Consider the following 14,960-nt stretch of genomic DNA (forward strand, 5'->3'; position numbering starts at 1 on the left):
AGCCCTCTAGGCTCCTCTGTCCATGGGATTCTCCAGGCAAGAATACTGGAGTGGGTTGCCATGCCCTACTCCAGGGGATCTTCCCGATCTAGGGATTGAACCCGAGTCTCTCATGTGTCCTACATTGGCAGGTGGGTTCTTTACTATTAGTGCCACCTGGGAAACCAAATCAACTATATTCAAATAAAACTTAATTTAAAAAAAGCTGAACTCCCCCCCCCCAAACAAAATAGGAAGTCATTGATTATTTTCATTATATTTAAATCACACTTGAAAAATATTTTTTAAAATTAAAGCAAAATAATTCAACATCAATTTTCATATATCAGAATTAATTGAAGATGTGGGGAATAAGGTACTTTCATACAGAATTGGTGCAACCTTTTAGGAGACATTTGCAAGAATCCACCAAATTGTAAAGTACATGTCACCTTTGAGTTATTGATTCTACTTCTAGCAAATTCTCTATTAAAAAACATTCCCAAAAGATGATGTAAGAGAGTGCTGAAAATAGCATTGTTTCTTAACACCAAGCTAAAGCAAACAAAAATCATCAAGTATTCATCATTAGGGAATTGAATGATACATTATGCTAATTAGGGCAGCACTATATTAATGGAATAGTGCGTAGCCACTGAGAGAGAGTAAAACGTACCATAAGTATTGCCATGGCAGATGATTGGTATGCTAACTTAAATAAGAAGACAGACTACACTGTGTAGATGTTTCTGGATATGATTCCTTCTGTGTTTTTGAAACATCATGGAATTATATGCTCTCTATGGGAGGATACATGGAGAGGAATCTGGAGGCTATGTACACACATTTATACACGGAAGTTCCTCTTAACACTTCTTCAAAGAAAGCAAGCACATAAACTTCAAAACAGCCATGAAAATAAATACCTGTAAGTGAAAACATTTCTGAACACATCTGAAAATAAAAAGTGTTCAAAGCATTTGAAAGCCTCAGGTAACAAAAGAAAGGATGGGTGTTTGGTTAAACAGGCTGCAAAATAAAGGTTTCCCTTATTTGCCAAGTTTGGCCAGAGTCAAGGTTAAGAAACTCAGAGAATGTCTTAAGAAAAGACAAGAAGGAGATAAAGAACCAAAGATGGAGAGTCCCATGAACAGAGGAGCCTGGCAGGCTACAGTCCTTGGGGTCGCAAGAGTCAGGCAAGACTTCGTGACTAAACCACCACCAAAGGAAGAGATAAATTTTGAGATAAACATGCAGATAGAGAAGAATTACACAGGAGCTCCATGAAAATGAGTGGGTGACAGGGGAAAGGGGAAGAAATGGAATAAAAAGTAAAAAGCTGATCAAAGTGATCACATCAAATAATAAATGGACACAAAGGAGACTTCTTCCTATCCACGGACTGTAGCCTGTCAGGCTCCTCTGTCCATGGGATTATCTTGGCAAGAATACTGGAGTGGGTTGCCATTTCCTTCTCCAGGGAATCTTCCTGATTCAGGGATCAAACCCACGTCTCCTGAATCTCCTGCATTGGCAGGTAGATTCTTTACCCCCGAACCACCTGAGAAGCCCTCAATACAATAACAACAACACTAATAATCACTGACTCACACTAAAGCACTTTGAGGATAAACAATACTCAGTATTGTTCAATTTAAGGGCACACACAGTTCAACAATGAAGCAATCACGGAAACGATTATAGAAAGCATCATATGGTTATACCACACTTAAATGGCTGGCATTCACAATGGTGACCCTAAGTGTGTCATCCACACACGATTAGGTTAAAATAATTATTTTTAATAAGACAGAAAAATTATTACTGCATTTTAAAAACAATAATTACAATAGAGAACTGCTAGAGTTTTATGGTTCCATGAAAGGATTTGCCAAAATCTGTCTCAATCAGATTCCTGATGGGTAAAGATTATGATCATCGCTGTGTGTATCACCTGTTCTCACAGCACACACACATCATACACATCACATGCAGTGCCTAGTGCGAATGCAGAGAAGTCAAATGTGAATTCCTCATCTCCTTTCAAAATTTTTTCATTATATCTGGTAGGTTCAGACTAGACATACAAGTGTTGACTTATAAAGATAAGTCATCTAATATTTAGTTTTCAAGGTCCAATTTACAGATTCTCTACACTAGAATATAAAATCACCATTCCATTCACAGAGAGTCCTGTTGTGAAATCTATGCTATTGCAGTTTTGAAGGTCTGGGATATTGAATATTACTTGTCAAGTTTTTATCAAAACAAAACACAAAAAAATCCCAGCTGTCACAGAATTAGTCTGTCAGGGTTCTTAGATTGTGCAAATTCCTATATGTAACATTTCAGTTATTTCGGTTAGTAGGTAAGGAGGCTGTAATTGTTTCTATTCATAAGCTTGATTTTCCTTCAGCAGATTGAAATTGGCTTGAAAATTGAGCAATTTTCTGTGTGAAATTTTTAGAAAATTACGCTCATCACAAAAACTAAATACAAATGGGTAATGAGATTTAGAGTTGTGTAATTTAATCTATTTGCCTTATTCCAGTCAGCACAGTTTACTTGTAGAAAACTGTGGCTGACTTTCAGAGCATCTATGGATCAATACTGAAGTTCTCAACCTCTACATCAAGAGTAGCCCACCACCATCACAAGCTTGTTTATTACAGAGACACAGAGGAAAAAAAAAAAAACAAGAAATTATAAACTTACTTTGCATGCTTCCACTCCCTTTTTCTCCCTTCTGGCCTTTTTGTCCATTAATTCCTTAAAAAAAAAAAAAGAAAAAATATTAATGTAGGCAATTCACAATGCTTGCCCTAAAAGGAGACAGAGCGTGGCGAGGTCATCTGGAACATCAGTGTATAACAACCTACAGATGCTCAGACATAATAATGTTGATGGTGATAATGATGATGATGACAGCTATCATTTTAGAAGGCTGTTATGAACTTGGCATTTTATGGGTAGGTCCTTTACATACATTATCTCAGATTCCTTACCAGGGCATTAAGCGTTCTATTTTCCTAAAGTAAGCAAAACTGAGGAGTAAGCAGTTTGTTTGAGGCTTATGCATGCTCCATTTTATCCTTTTTACCTGTGTCCTCCTCCCTTCCCCAGAAAGTCTAGTGTCCACCATCTCATCCCAAACTTTGATTTTCCATTCTCATTACAATTTTTCTATCTTACTTTCTATTTCTTTTCTCTTTTGTGTGGAGCCTCTCAAAGACTGAGCGGTGAAAAGAACTGGGAGTGCTGAGATCCTGATTACCTCAGTCCTGGGGAAAGCTGGGAAGGTTTAAGGGGGCGTCTAAACCTCTAGGCTTCAAGAAATTTTGAGAAATTTTGGCTTTGTGAAATTTCATTCACATAGTTAGAGGGTGGTACAAAAGGTATTCTAATAAGGCTTAGGGCTTCAGATACTTACGAAAACATCGCTAAGACCCTGCTCTTTGCTAATTGGTTGCTATTTCATCCATGGTTCCGTTTGGAAAGTTTGATTCAGAGGATCAGTCCTTAGCACCAACAAGAGACTTCATGAGGGACAATCCCGTCTCATGAGAGGAGTGCTGCTCTTGCTTATTTATTCTCCTTCCAAGGGTCCTCAGTTGGCTGTCTTGCAAATAATAACCTTCCTGGTATAAAATGCATGACTGATCACAGTGCCATCTAGCTCTAAGTCAAAATCTTTATTAACATTCCTGATTTCCTCTAATAACAAACAAGGACTGCTCTCTTTTCATCCAAGAACTCAGAAAGCAGAGTTCAAAAACTCGAGCTTTGGGATAACAATAATTTTAAAATCTCTTGTGTTGAATTATTTTGCTTGGCCACTTATTAGGTATGTGGCTCAGATCAGGTCTTTAAACTGCCGGGAGAAATATCAATAACCTAAGATATGCAGATGATACCATCCTTATGGCAGAAAGTGAAGAGGAACTAAAAAGCCTCTTGATGAAAGTGAAGAGGAGAGTGAAAAAGTTGGCTTAAAGCTCAACATTCAGAAAACAAAGATCATGGCATCTGGTCCCATCATTTCATAGGAAATAGATGGGGAAACAGTGGAAACAGTGTCAGACTTTATTTTTCTGGGCTCCAAAATCACTGCAGATGTTGATTGCAGCCATGAAGTTAAAAGATGCTTACTCCTTGGAAGGAAAGTTATGACCAACCTAGACAGCATATTTAAAAGCAGAGACATTACTTTGCCGACTAAGGTCCGTCTAGCCAAGGCTATGGTTTTTCCTGTGGTCAGGTATGGATGTGAGAGTTGGACTGTGAAGAAAGCTGAGCACCGAAGAATTGATGCTTTTGAGCTGTGGTGTTGGAGGAGACTCTTGAGAATCCCTTGGACTGCAAGGAGATCCAACCAGTCCATCCTAAAGGAAATCAGTCCTAGGTGTTCTTTGGAAGGAATGATGCTAAAGCTGAAACTCCAGTACTTTGGCCACCTCATATGAAGAGTTGACTCATTGGAAAAGACTCTGATGCTGGGAGAGATTGGGGGCAGCAGTAGAAGGGGACAACAGAAGATGAGGTGGCTGGATGGCATCACCAACTTGATGGACATGAGTTTGTGTGAACTCCAGGAGTTAGTGATGGACAGGGAGGCCTGGCATGCTGCAATTCATGGGGCTGCAAAGAGTCGGACACGACTGTGCAACTGAACTGAACTGAGCTAAAGTTTATTCTTCTTTCAAATGAAAAAATAAAACAAAACCCAATACTTTCTATTGCAGAGTTGCCTTGAAAATTAGCAACCGTATTTAGAAAAAGCCTTGCCCATAAGAGATGCATGGGAGAGATGGTAGCTCTCATTATTTGCTGTACAACGTCACTTAGCTAGAATGATCTCCATGATTTTATTCTGAGTGAATCAGAGAGGATATTTTCATTTCAGTTCACTTTTTTATGGTACAATTATTTTAAAATTTATTTTTCAGTTTTACTCTTTATTTTGGATTTTATTTTTTTATCTGTTTTTTCCTCTAGTTTACTTTGCTTCATCTATGCTTTGTTTTTGAACACTTGTCCTTATTTGACTTTTAGAGAAGACTTTATTTTTTGATCCACAATTTACTATATTAAAAAAAAATACAAAATTATGTGTTTTTATTAAAAATTAAAATTTCAAACTAAAATTTTATTGTGAAGATTTCATGAAATCCCAACCATTCTTTATCAGAGTATGATACAGAAAAAGTCTCTAATTATTTTACATCTATGATTACAATGTACATCATTAAATTCACTTTTTACTTATGATTCAATCATTTCAGGTAATATTAAATTGACAAGAATCATTAATCTTGCACAAAGTACCCAAAACCATTTCTACTTTTTTTTTTGGAGGGGGGGGCAGGGATGGTAGGCTTTTATGAGATATAATAACAAAGTTTTAGATTTCCTCAAGAGGAAAAATCTAAGATATTAAACAAAAATTGGGGCTAGGGGTTTAAAATGGTGTAACTGGTCAGTTCTAATTCTTTTCAGAGAAGATAATAAACAATTTTATCATTCTAGCACTATTTTCACAATTAGAAAATAGTTGTAAAATGATTCTTGGAAGTCTTTTCATACTGCAATTTGTCTTCAATATTTAAACAACAGGATGGTTTAAACCAAAGATCTGAGCAAATGACCTACTTTTTTTCTTATAAATAAAAACAAATGTTTTATGTTATTTTAGCATGATTCAGAGATTTCCTCACAGACAGCATTTGGAAATCTTTTTTCACACCTGAACACATGAAAAACATCCTTTCTAGAGAACAGGGTTCCTCCCTCTTTTATGAAGGGATGCCTTAGGCTGAAAATGAGCCCAACAACTTTGTCAAAATCTGGAGTTAACCACCTCCTGTCAGATATGTCACTCTTCCATCAGAAATAAATAACTAATATTTCTGACAATCACTGAAAAATAAGAAGTAGATGGTATGTAACATACTGCCATTCTAAATTCTAAGATCAGAGGAGCTATTCTCACCGACATCATTATGACGTCAGGCATTATCAGAGCCGCTGCCACGAGCCAGGCACTGGGTTCCCGTTTTCACACGCAGGCACACTCAGCTCAGCCAGTCTGTCCACATCGATTCAGATGTGACACCCTCCCTCTTCGGCCTAGTGCTTCTTCCTGTCTCCTAGATTCTTCACCTTCAACCTTCTTCCTAACCTGTCACAGTCTTTTCACCTTTCTTTCCTCTGTATCTTCAGCCACTCCTGTATTTCATCTGGCCATCAGCCTTTAAATAGTATTTAAATTACCTTCCAAAGAAAACACAAAATCAAATGAAAGAACTGAGCTCCTCCTCTCCCTCAGAAGAGCCAGACCTCTCCAGCCCCATCTACAGTCCCCACCACCAAGCTACCTCTGGGCCTTCCCTAATCTGGCTTCCACCCAACCCCACCAAAACTGCTCTCAATAAAGGCAACGTCCTCATGGCAACAAATGCCAAGAGCTTTCTGTGGGCCGCATCTTACTTGACTGACTTGTGTAACTGTCTGCCTTTTCCGCATCACCTTGTCTGGGCTCTCCTCCTCACTCGGGCTCCTTTGCTCTTTCTGCTCTGTCTGAACTTCTGGAACCACTTCAGCCTTTATCCTAGGCCCCGTCTCTTCTCACTGCCTACCCATGAAATACTATTAAAATAAATGATTATTAAAATTCATTGACCTCAATGAACACTTAAATGAGCTTGACTACAACTTTGTCTTTTTACCTCTGGCTTCACCTCTGAGTTTCAAATCCATATATTTGACTATCCATAAATATCTCCATGGATGGCACAGAGAAAGTGTTTCATAATTGTTTGTCAAATAAATAAATGAATTTGTTATGGTCTATAGCTTTAGATACTCCTAAGAAAGACCATAACTCATTCTTAGAATCAGACTTTGAATGGATTCCAAGAGAAGTAAATTATTTACATTGCTGGAAAATCTAGTTCATTTTAACAGGTTCTATTCAGACTCCTTTAGGGGTTTTAAGTATATGTAAGGTTACACATCAATTAAATCTTCCAAGCTGTCTTCAGTAAACCTGTTGGGATGATAAATGCTCTATCAATCTGGGATGAATCAAGAAGAAAGTCTTCCCTTTTTCTGCTTATATGTTTATATTTTATCAGTTAAGGACTGTGTCTTCTTTACTTCTCATTCCCTTGTACCAAGCATTGTCCCGTGTGTGTGTGTGTGTGTGTGTGTGTGTGTGTGTGTATTTATATATATGGGGGGGTACTTAATACACATGGAAGAAAGAGGGCAGGGTGGGGAAGAAAAGGAGAACAGGAGAGAAAACAGGAGAAAATAAATAGGGTTGCTTTTTTAAATACTTTTTTGCCTTGAAATCTGCTTTGACATCACTCAGATAGTCCAGGCTGTCATTATTTAGAAGATGACAATTCGGAGATTTTATTTCTAACTGTATCACTCTTTGGACTCTTGTATGGAAGGACTCATTTACTGTTTTAATCTGAAGTATAACTAAACCAGTACCAGGCACTGGCTGCTCACATTTCTAGCAAATTTGAATCTTTTAATAAGGAAGGGATATCCTGAGAATATCTTTGGTCAAGGGATTTATTACCTCTGTCCAGAGTTACTGTTTCTCCACATTTCTTTACTGGAAATCTGGTTCTCAAACTGTGATCCCTGGATCAGCATCATCACTATTACCTGGAAACTTGCGAAGAGTAAACATTTTGGGGGGAACCCAATTCTTAACCTATTGTATTAGAAACTCTGGAGTTGGAGCCCAGGAAGTTGTTTTAACAGGGTGATTCTAATGCCTGCTGAAGCCTGAAAACCACAGACAAAAATGGTATACTATGCATCTTTAGGCCAGCTCCCATAGGACTTTCTTTAACACCTTGTCCTGCTGTATGGAATTAATCCCTCTACTTCCTACTTCCACAGCTTCCACCTCCCATTACTTCTGTCCTACTGTACAAGCGTTTATTACTTACCACTTGGAAATATAGCTAATTGCTTCTGTATTTTTCTGCCCTTGCTCCCTTCCAAAATTTCTGTGCAAAGTTCACAATTCAGGCTTAGGCTACTGGCATAAGGAGTAGAAATAATATCATCGTGTATGCAAATTGTCACGGGCCCAAGCATGTTGATTATTAAGTACTAATAAAACAATGTCTGCTGGATCATCAAAAAAGCAAGAGAGTTCCAGAAAAAACATCTATTTCTGCTTTATTGACTATGCCAAAGCCTTTGACTGTGTGGATCACAATAAACTGTGGAAAATTCTAAAAGAGATGGGAATACCAGATCACCTGACCTGCCTCCTGAGAAACCTATATGCAGGTCAGGAAGCAACAGTTAGAATTGGACATGGAACAACAGATTGGTTCCTAATAGGAAAAGGAGTGTCACCCTGCTTCTTTAACTTATATGCAGAGTACATCATGAGAAATGCTAGGCTGGAGGAAGCACAAGCTGGAATCAAGATTGATAGAAGAAATATCAATAACCTCAGATATGCAGATGACACCACCCCTATGGCAGAAAGTGAAGAGGAACTAAAGAGCCTCTTGATGAAAGTGAAAGAAGAGAGTGAAAAAGTTGGCTTAAAGCTCAACATTCAGAAAACAAAGATCATGGCATCTGGTCCCATCACTTCATAGGAAATACATGGGGAAACAGTGGAAACAGTGTCAGACTTTATTTTTGGGGGCTCTGAAATCACTGCAGATGTTCATTGTAGCCATGAAATTAAAAGATGCTTACTCCTTGGAAGAAAAGTTATGACCAACCTAGACAGCATATTAAAAAGCAGAGACATTACTTTGTCACAAAGGTCCATCTAGTCAAGGCTATGGTTTTTCCTGTGGTCATGTATGGATGTGAGAGTTGGACTATAAAGAAAGCTGAGCACAGAAGAATTGATGCTTTTGAACTGTGGTTTTGGAGAAGACTCTTGAGAGTCCCTTGGACTGCAAGGAGATCCAACCAGTCCATTCTAAGTAGATCAGTCCTGGGTGTTCATTGGAAGGACTGATGTCAAAGCTGAAACTCCAGTACTCTGGCCACCTGATGTGAAGAGCTGACTCATTTGAAGAGACCCTGATGCTAGGAAAGATTGAGGGCAGGAGGAGAAGGGGACAATAGAGGAAGAGATGGTTGGATGGCATTACCAACTTGATGGACATGGGTTTGGGTGAACTCCGGGAGTTGGAGTTGGACAGGGAGGTCTGGCATGCTGCAGTACATGGGGTTGCAAGAATAGGACATGACTGAGTGACTGAAATGAACTGATACAGTAGGAGGCAAATTATCTTACAAAGGATAGGATTTCAGGTCTACCTGTGTTTTGCTAATTATAACTTAAGAGGATTTGAAGGGTTTTGGTTAAAGGGACGTTAATATTGTTTATTAATATTGGTTATTTGGTTAGTATTTTGCTTTTTTCTTTGCCAGTCTCCCACTCTCTTTATTCTGTGATAGATGGCAATTTACAGTGGTGTGAAGCTGATAGATCCTCTGTTGTGCTTTTATATTAAACTGTTTTCCTGTAGTAGATAGAAGCCTTGCTCACATGGACAGAAATCAGTTTCAAAATGTTTCAGATCACAGATAAACTGCATGTAACTGCTACTGTTCATACCATGATGACCATTGTTTTTGTTATCTAAGAAGTTGAAAAGAATATCAATGATCTGGTGTTTATTTTCATGTTCTATACAGAGAATATGCATTATCAGAATACCTGGCTTCCCGGTCCTCCCCGCTGGTCCTGGGAATCCTCGAATTCCAGGAAACCCAGGGATCCCCCGATCACCTTTAAGACCTGGATTACCTACATGATAAATGAAGGGGAAAAAAAACAGTAGTAATAATTCATTTTTCATAACGATTTGAGAAAATAATGAAGCAATCTAATTTCACTAATGGATATAAAAGAGGCGAATCTCCAAGGTGGAGGAATAATGTCTTTCCTAAAATTTCATGTGTAGAAATTGATAGATAATATCAACAGTAAGTGGAAAAACATTAGTGCATACACAGCAGATATTCAATAGGTAACATATTGTTAATATAAATAAAAACACATGAGGAAACATCTTAAAGTTTTAATTAGAAGGTTTATATAGTCTAATCAGGAATATTCAAATGGCAGGATTTGGCTGTGGCTTAAGTGATAACTTTGAAATGTAAGTTAAAAATTGGATTTTTAAGATTTGTCCCAGAGATTTCACAACTCAAGAAATGGGAAATATCAAAGAATATTTATTAAAAAAAAAAAACAAAACTAGGTACTAGTGAAGGAATATATTACTCTATTTCCCATGCTCTTGTTTATACCTGCTGCTGTTGCTCCTGCTGCTAAGTTGCTTCAGTCATGTTCGACTCTGTGCAACCCCATAGATGGCAGCCCACCAGGCTCCCCTGTCCCTGGGATTCTCCAGGCAAGAACACTGGAGTGGGTTGCTATTTCCTTCTCCAATGCATGAAAGTGAAAAGAGAAAGTGAAGTCGCTCAGTCCTGTCTGACTCTGTGACTCCATGGACTGCAGCCAATCAGGCTCCTCCATCCATGGGATTTTCCAGGCAAGAGTACTGGAGTGGGGTGCCATTCTACTCCATTGTAATCCCAAACAATAATGTAACTGTGTGTGTGCGTGTGTCTCCCAGGCACAGGGAAAGTATTCAGTAAAAACTTCTTAAAATAAATTTTAAAGTAAAAGGTCATAGGTCATTCTCCTTGACATGCTGCCAAGGAATCAGCACACTGAAATGCTTTTTTATTATCTTATTTGAGATAAAGCACAGTTTAACATAATATCCACCCCAGTACATAAGTAACAATTATAATATGTTTGCTGTATTGATTATTTAAAACTACTAAGATAAATAATGGACTCCAGTATCCTTGCCTGGGAAATGCCACAGATAGAGGCGCTTGGCCAGCTGCAGTCCACGGGGTTGCAAAGAATTGGACACAACTTGGAAACTGAACATTAGGCTAAACACTTATTTTTCTCAGACTTTCATATCCTGGTTGAGTGTCAAGCTGAATTTAGTGGGCTTAACTGCATGTATATGTGGGGTTTTAATAAACCTGCTTAAATCAGAAAGTAGAATTATCAAGGCAGTCCATCATATACTTTTAAGCTCCTGATTCCAGTTCTACACATGAGGCAAATGGGCAACGTGGCAAAGAACAAAACAGAATGCAGCAATTAGTTAGGAGAGATGCCTTATAACTTGAATATTTTTGCTGCAGTGCACCAAATCAAATGTAACCTAATAATCTAAGAGAGTCAGTTTATCATTCCCACAGTGAAATCTGCTTCTCTTTAGAGGGGCCAGATAATGCTTGTTTGTGTACAGAAGCAGTACCAATAGCCACAGACTAAAGCCTCACTTAAAGAATCAAAGCAGGTTTGCAACAGTATCTGTTTATAGTATTAACAAAAACTGAAACTTTTAAATCCCTCTTTCTATTTCATACATCCATAGTTTCGAAACAGCTGCAAAAGATGTTCCCAAGATGAAGCTTTGAACAGCAAGTTGTAGCCCAGACTGAACTTTTATGGTTGAGTTATAAAGCTTTGACAATTGCAATTTGTAACGGAGGAGCTGACAGACCTTTGACAATAGCCACTCTGGCAGATAATATAACACTGGTTACTTCCCCTGCTCATGACATTAACACACCATTGCTAAGCTCTGCCAGGTGCTAGTCAAGTGAAAAGACTTTTCTGAATAAAGGATCTTACCTGGTATTACTTTCAAAGGCACAGCAACAATTCACCCTATATATGTATTTTATTTTCTTTAAAGAAATTTAATTAAAAAAAATGTAAACGCTATATATTGGCTTTTTAAGCTCCATGACATAAAGGGCAGGCTTGTGTCAAATTCATGCTTTTAATTTTTAAAAACTGTTTTTCTGATGTAAGCTGGGCTGGTTGATACATTGATCAGAAAGAAGGACATTTTATATAATCAAAAGAGAGAGAAATAAGATGAAATCCTTAGTATTTAGGTATTTTGGGAGAGGGCAGAACAAACCATTTTAGTTGTAATTAGACTGTACAGTGTACTCCCCACCTTCAGAAATCATACAGGTATTTGATTTTGAGCCATGAATAACATGGTGATCATGTTCTTATTATTATCTTCTTTATTTTTTTGAGAGCAAAGAAAGTTCATGATCTTTCTCTTTTTCTGTCTTCTACTATCTTCTTTCAAAATATTGCTTTCAAGATTACAAAATAGACTGAAGAAAGTAATTTGAAACATTTTGCTCCAAGTAAGATAGAGAGAGTAACTGACAGCAAAGGTAAAATTCATCCGTATTCTAGTCAATATTTATATTGAAACTGCAGAGGTTTAGGATAAGGCAATGGCACCCCACTCCAGTACTCTTGCCTTGGAAAATCCCATGGACGGAGGAGCCTGGTGGGCTGCAGTCCATGGGGTCGCTAAGAGTCGGACAGGACTGAGCGACTTCACTTTCCCTTTTCACTTTCATGCATTGGAGAAGGAAATGGCAACCCACTCCATTGTTCTTGCCTGGAGAATCCCAGGGACGGGGGAGCCTGATGGGCTGCCGTCTATGGGGTTGCACAGAGTCAGACACGACTAAAGCAACTTAGCAGCAGCAGCAGCAGCAGCAGAGATTTAAGCAGGTATGTTCAGTTAAGGACTATATAACGAATATGATCCAATTCGCCTTTGACTCATTTTATTTTATTTTTGTATCTTTAAAACCAGATAACTTGTAAATATATTCAACGTGAAGATAGTTTTCATATTTTCCTTCACCTGTGACTTCAAAACTAGCTCTGCCAAATATTGTTTGCAGTCAGTGATATAGAGCCCTTCCTAGAATTAACCAACAATCTTATGCTGTTAATGTTCTTCGAAAATGAAGAATCAGTGCTGACCATTCTGAACATAGTGGTGATGAGGCTACCCAAACACTTAATATGCCCTCAATACACACATACACACACGCGCGCGTGCACACACACACACACACACATCCCACAGAGAACCAATCAAATAGCTCAACCCTCCTTCCTCATACATGACTGTATACTACTCAGCTCTGTGGTACACAGTGGAGTAGTTACTATTACCATACCTTTTGGACCTGGAAAGCCTGGCAAACCATTTAGTCCAGGAGGGCCTCTATCTCCTTTTTCACCTGGAGGTCCACGAGGACCTTTAAAAAAATAAATGACAATTACTGATCATAGTTTTAAAGCAAGGGTAAAATAAATTTGTCACCTGTGAAGACAGTTACAAAGGTAAATCCAAAGCCTTTTGTTTGTTGCACAGTTATACAGAACAAACGAGACTGACCTTCCTGGATGGAAGCGGTGTAGCCAGCCACTGAGTACCACAAAGAGATAGCCCTAAACTAGACAGCCTGCTTACAGATTAAATACTTATGTGTGCTGAGCACTGTTCTGCGTTCTCAGATCCTGGCGGCAGAGAGAGACACTGAGTCAATGACAGGACAAGTCCACATTAGTACTGTGTACCTACTGGGAATGAAACCCAGCGCCCCTAAAACTGAGTTTCCTTGCTGAGTTTATGATTAATCTCTCTATCCAATATTTTATTCCCCTTTTTGTCTTATCCATGCTCCCTTCAGGATTGAGGAGCATCAAAGAAAAGGGGGATCAAGCAGGATCTTCGGGACCTACCCAGCCCAAGGCTCTCCAGGTCCTCTGTTTCTTATTTGTGGAGACAAGTCTTTAGTTTTCTAGGCCTTCCTTGAGCCCCAATGAGCAGGCACAAGCAATTAACAATGGGACAAGTGAGGGTGTACAGACAGAAAGCAGGAGTCCAGCAAGGTAGCTTCAAGTTTAGAGTCCTAGATTCTCCCCAACAATAAATGTAACAATCTGACACGTGTCTGAGTTGATCTGCAGACACCAAGCTGCTCATGGAGGTGGAGGATGGTGACTATGTGCAGACCACTAGCATGGAGACCCCAGATTCATTGGAACCAGAAGGTTGATGACTAAGTTTCTGGGAACATCTCCCTGTTACCTCACCACCAGGCAGATTTCACTATATTAAGTTAGATGTTCTGTAGAAAATGTACAAGTAGAGTCATGTGTGGTACCGTCAAAGGAAACAGAAGTCCATGCAAAGCAGATAACCAAAACCCATATTGTTGAAAATGATACCCTTGGGTATTTGTTAGAGAGATGCACGTCAGCACGAGGAGCAGTGGTCAAAAGACTTGATTGAGGAGGTAGGACTGGAGTGGACTTTGAAGAGTGGGTAGAATGAGAAGAGAGAGGATTCTGGATAAGTAGGAGAGATGTGGGGAAAGACAGTAAGGTGAAAATGAGTAAAGGAATAACTTTTCGAGTATAATATTAAGCAGAATCCCAAGTTGGATATAGATGTTATAAACTAAGATGGACATTGCAGGGGAAATTTTGACTACTTAGCATGGCAATTATTAATACCACAGTGTCCCCCAGTACTGAGTCTGATCAACACTGATTACGTCACTTGAATTTTCTGTGTCCAAGAAAGAGAAGGCACTATGTCCCTCTTCTTCATAGAGTGCCACAGGACAAGTATTAATCTCTAAAACAGCAATGTTTTAAAATAAGCATTTTTCAACTTCTGTGGTTCAGCCACATAACCCAAGGATAATACACAATCATAGTTAGTGTCACTGGTTAAACAGCACTCGTTTACAAATTGTAATCAGGTGGGAAGATGTAAGACCTGAAAAATTCTAAGAAGGGGCTACATAAATAAAGATAATCTGATGAGTAAGTATATTCTGTCCATTTTCTTTGCTTCTTTTGAAATACTCGTCCATGCTTTTCTCCATTTTCCTGAACTGTTTCTGATTTTGCAAGGTCCAAATTGGGTTTCAGGACCTTCCTTCCCTGATAACTTAATTTTCCAAATATCCATGGCACATTTTCCATTTCCCTTCATGTATACCACTGGGCTATAATGTTTTATTGCATTTTCATTACA

At 38.6% G+C, this 14,960-nt stretch overlaps 1 protein-coding gene across 2 annotated transcripts in view; it reads right to left on the reverse strand.

Annotated features, from left to right (window-relative positions):
• The window catches only part of MSR1 (macrophage scavenger receptor 1), a 77,972-nt gene that overhangs the window by 37,999 nt on the left and 25,013 nt on the right, over positions 1 to 14,960 (reverse strand). For both annotated transcript variants that reach the window (XM_005698776.3, XM_005698777.3), the window contains exons 6-8: positions 13,087 to 13,167; positions 9,701 to 9,790; positions 2,695 to 2,748 (exon numbers count right to left, since the gene is read on the reverse strand). In XM_005698776.3, the coding sequence (XP_005698833.2) occupies positions 2,695 to 2,748; positions 9,701 to 9,790; positions 13,087 to 13,167 (225 nt within the window). The remainder of the gene's footprint in view (positions 1 to 2,694; positions 2,749 to 9,700; positions 9,791 to 13,086; positions 13,168 to 14,960) is intronic.

The sequence above is a fragment of the Capra hircus genome, chromosome 27, assembly GCF_001704415.2.
Source record: "Capra hircus breed San Clemente chromosome 27, ASM170441v1, whole genome shotgun sequence".
In the NCBI taxonomy this organism is placed as follows: domain Eukaryota; kingdom Metazoa; phylum Chordata; class Mammalia; order Artiodactyla; family Bovidae; genus Capra; species Capra hircus.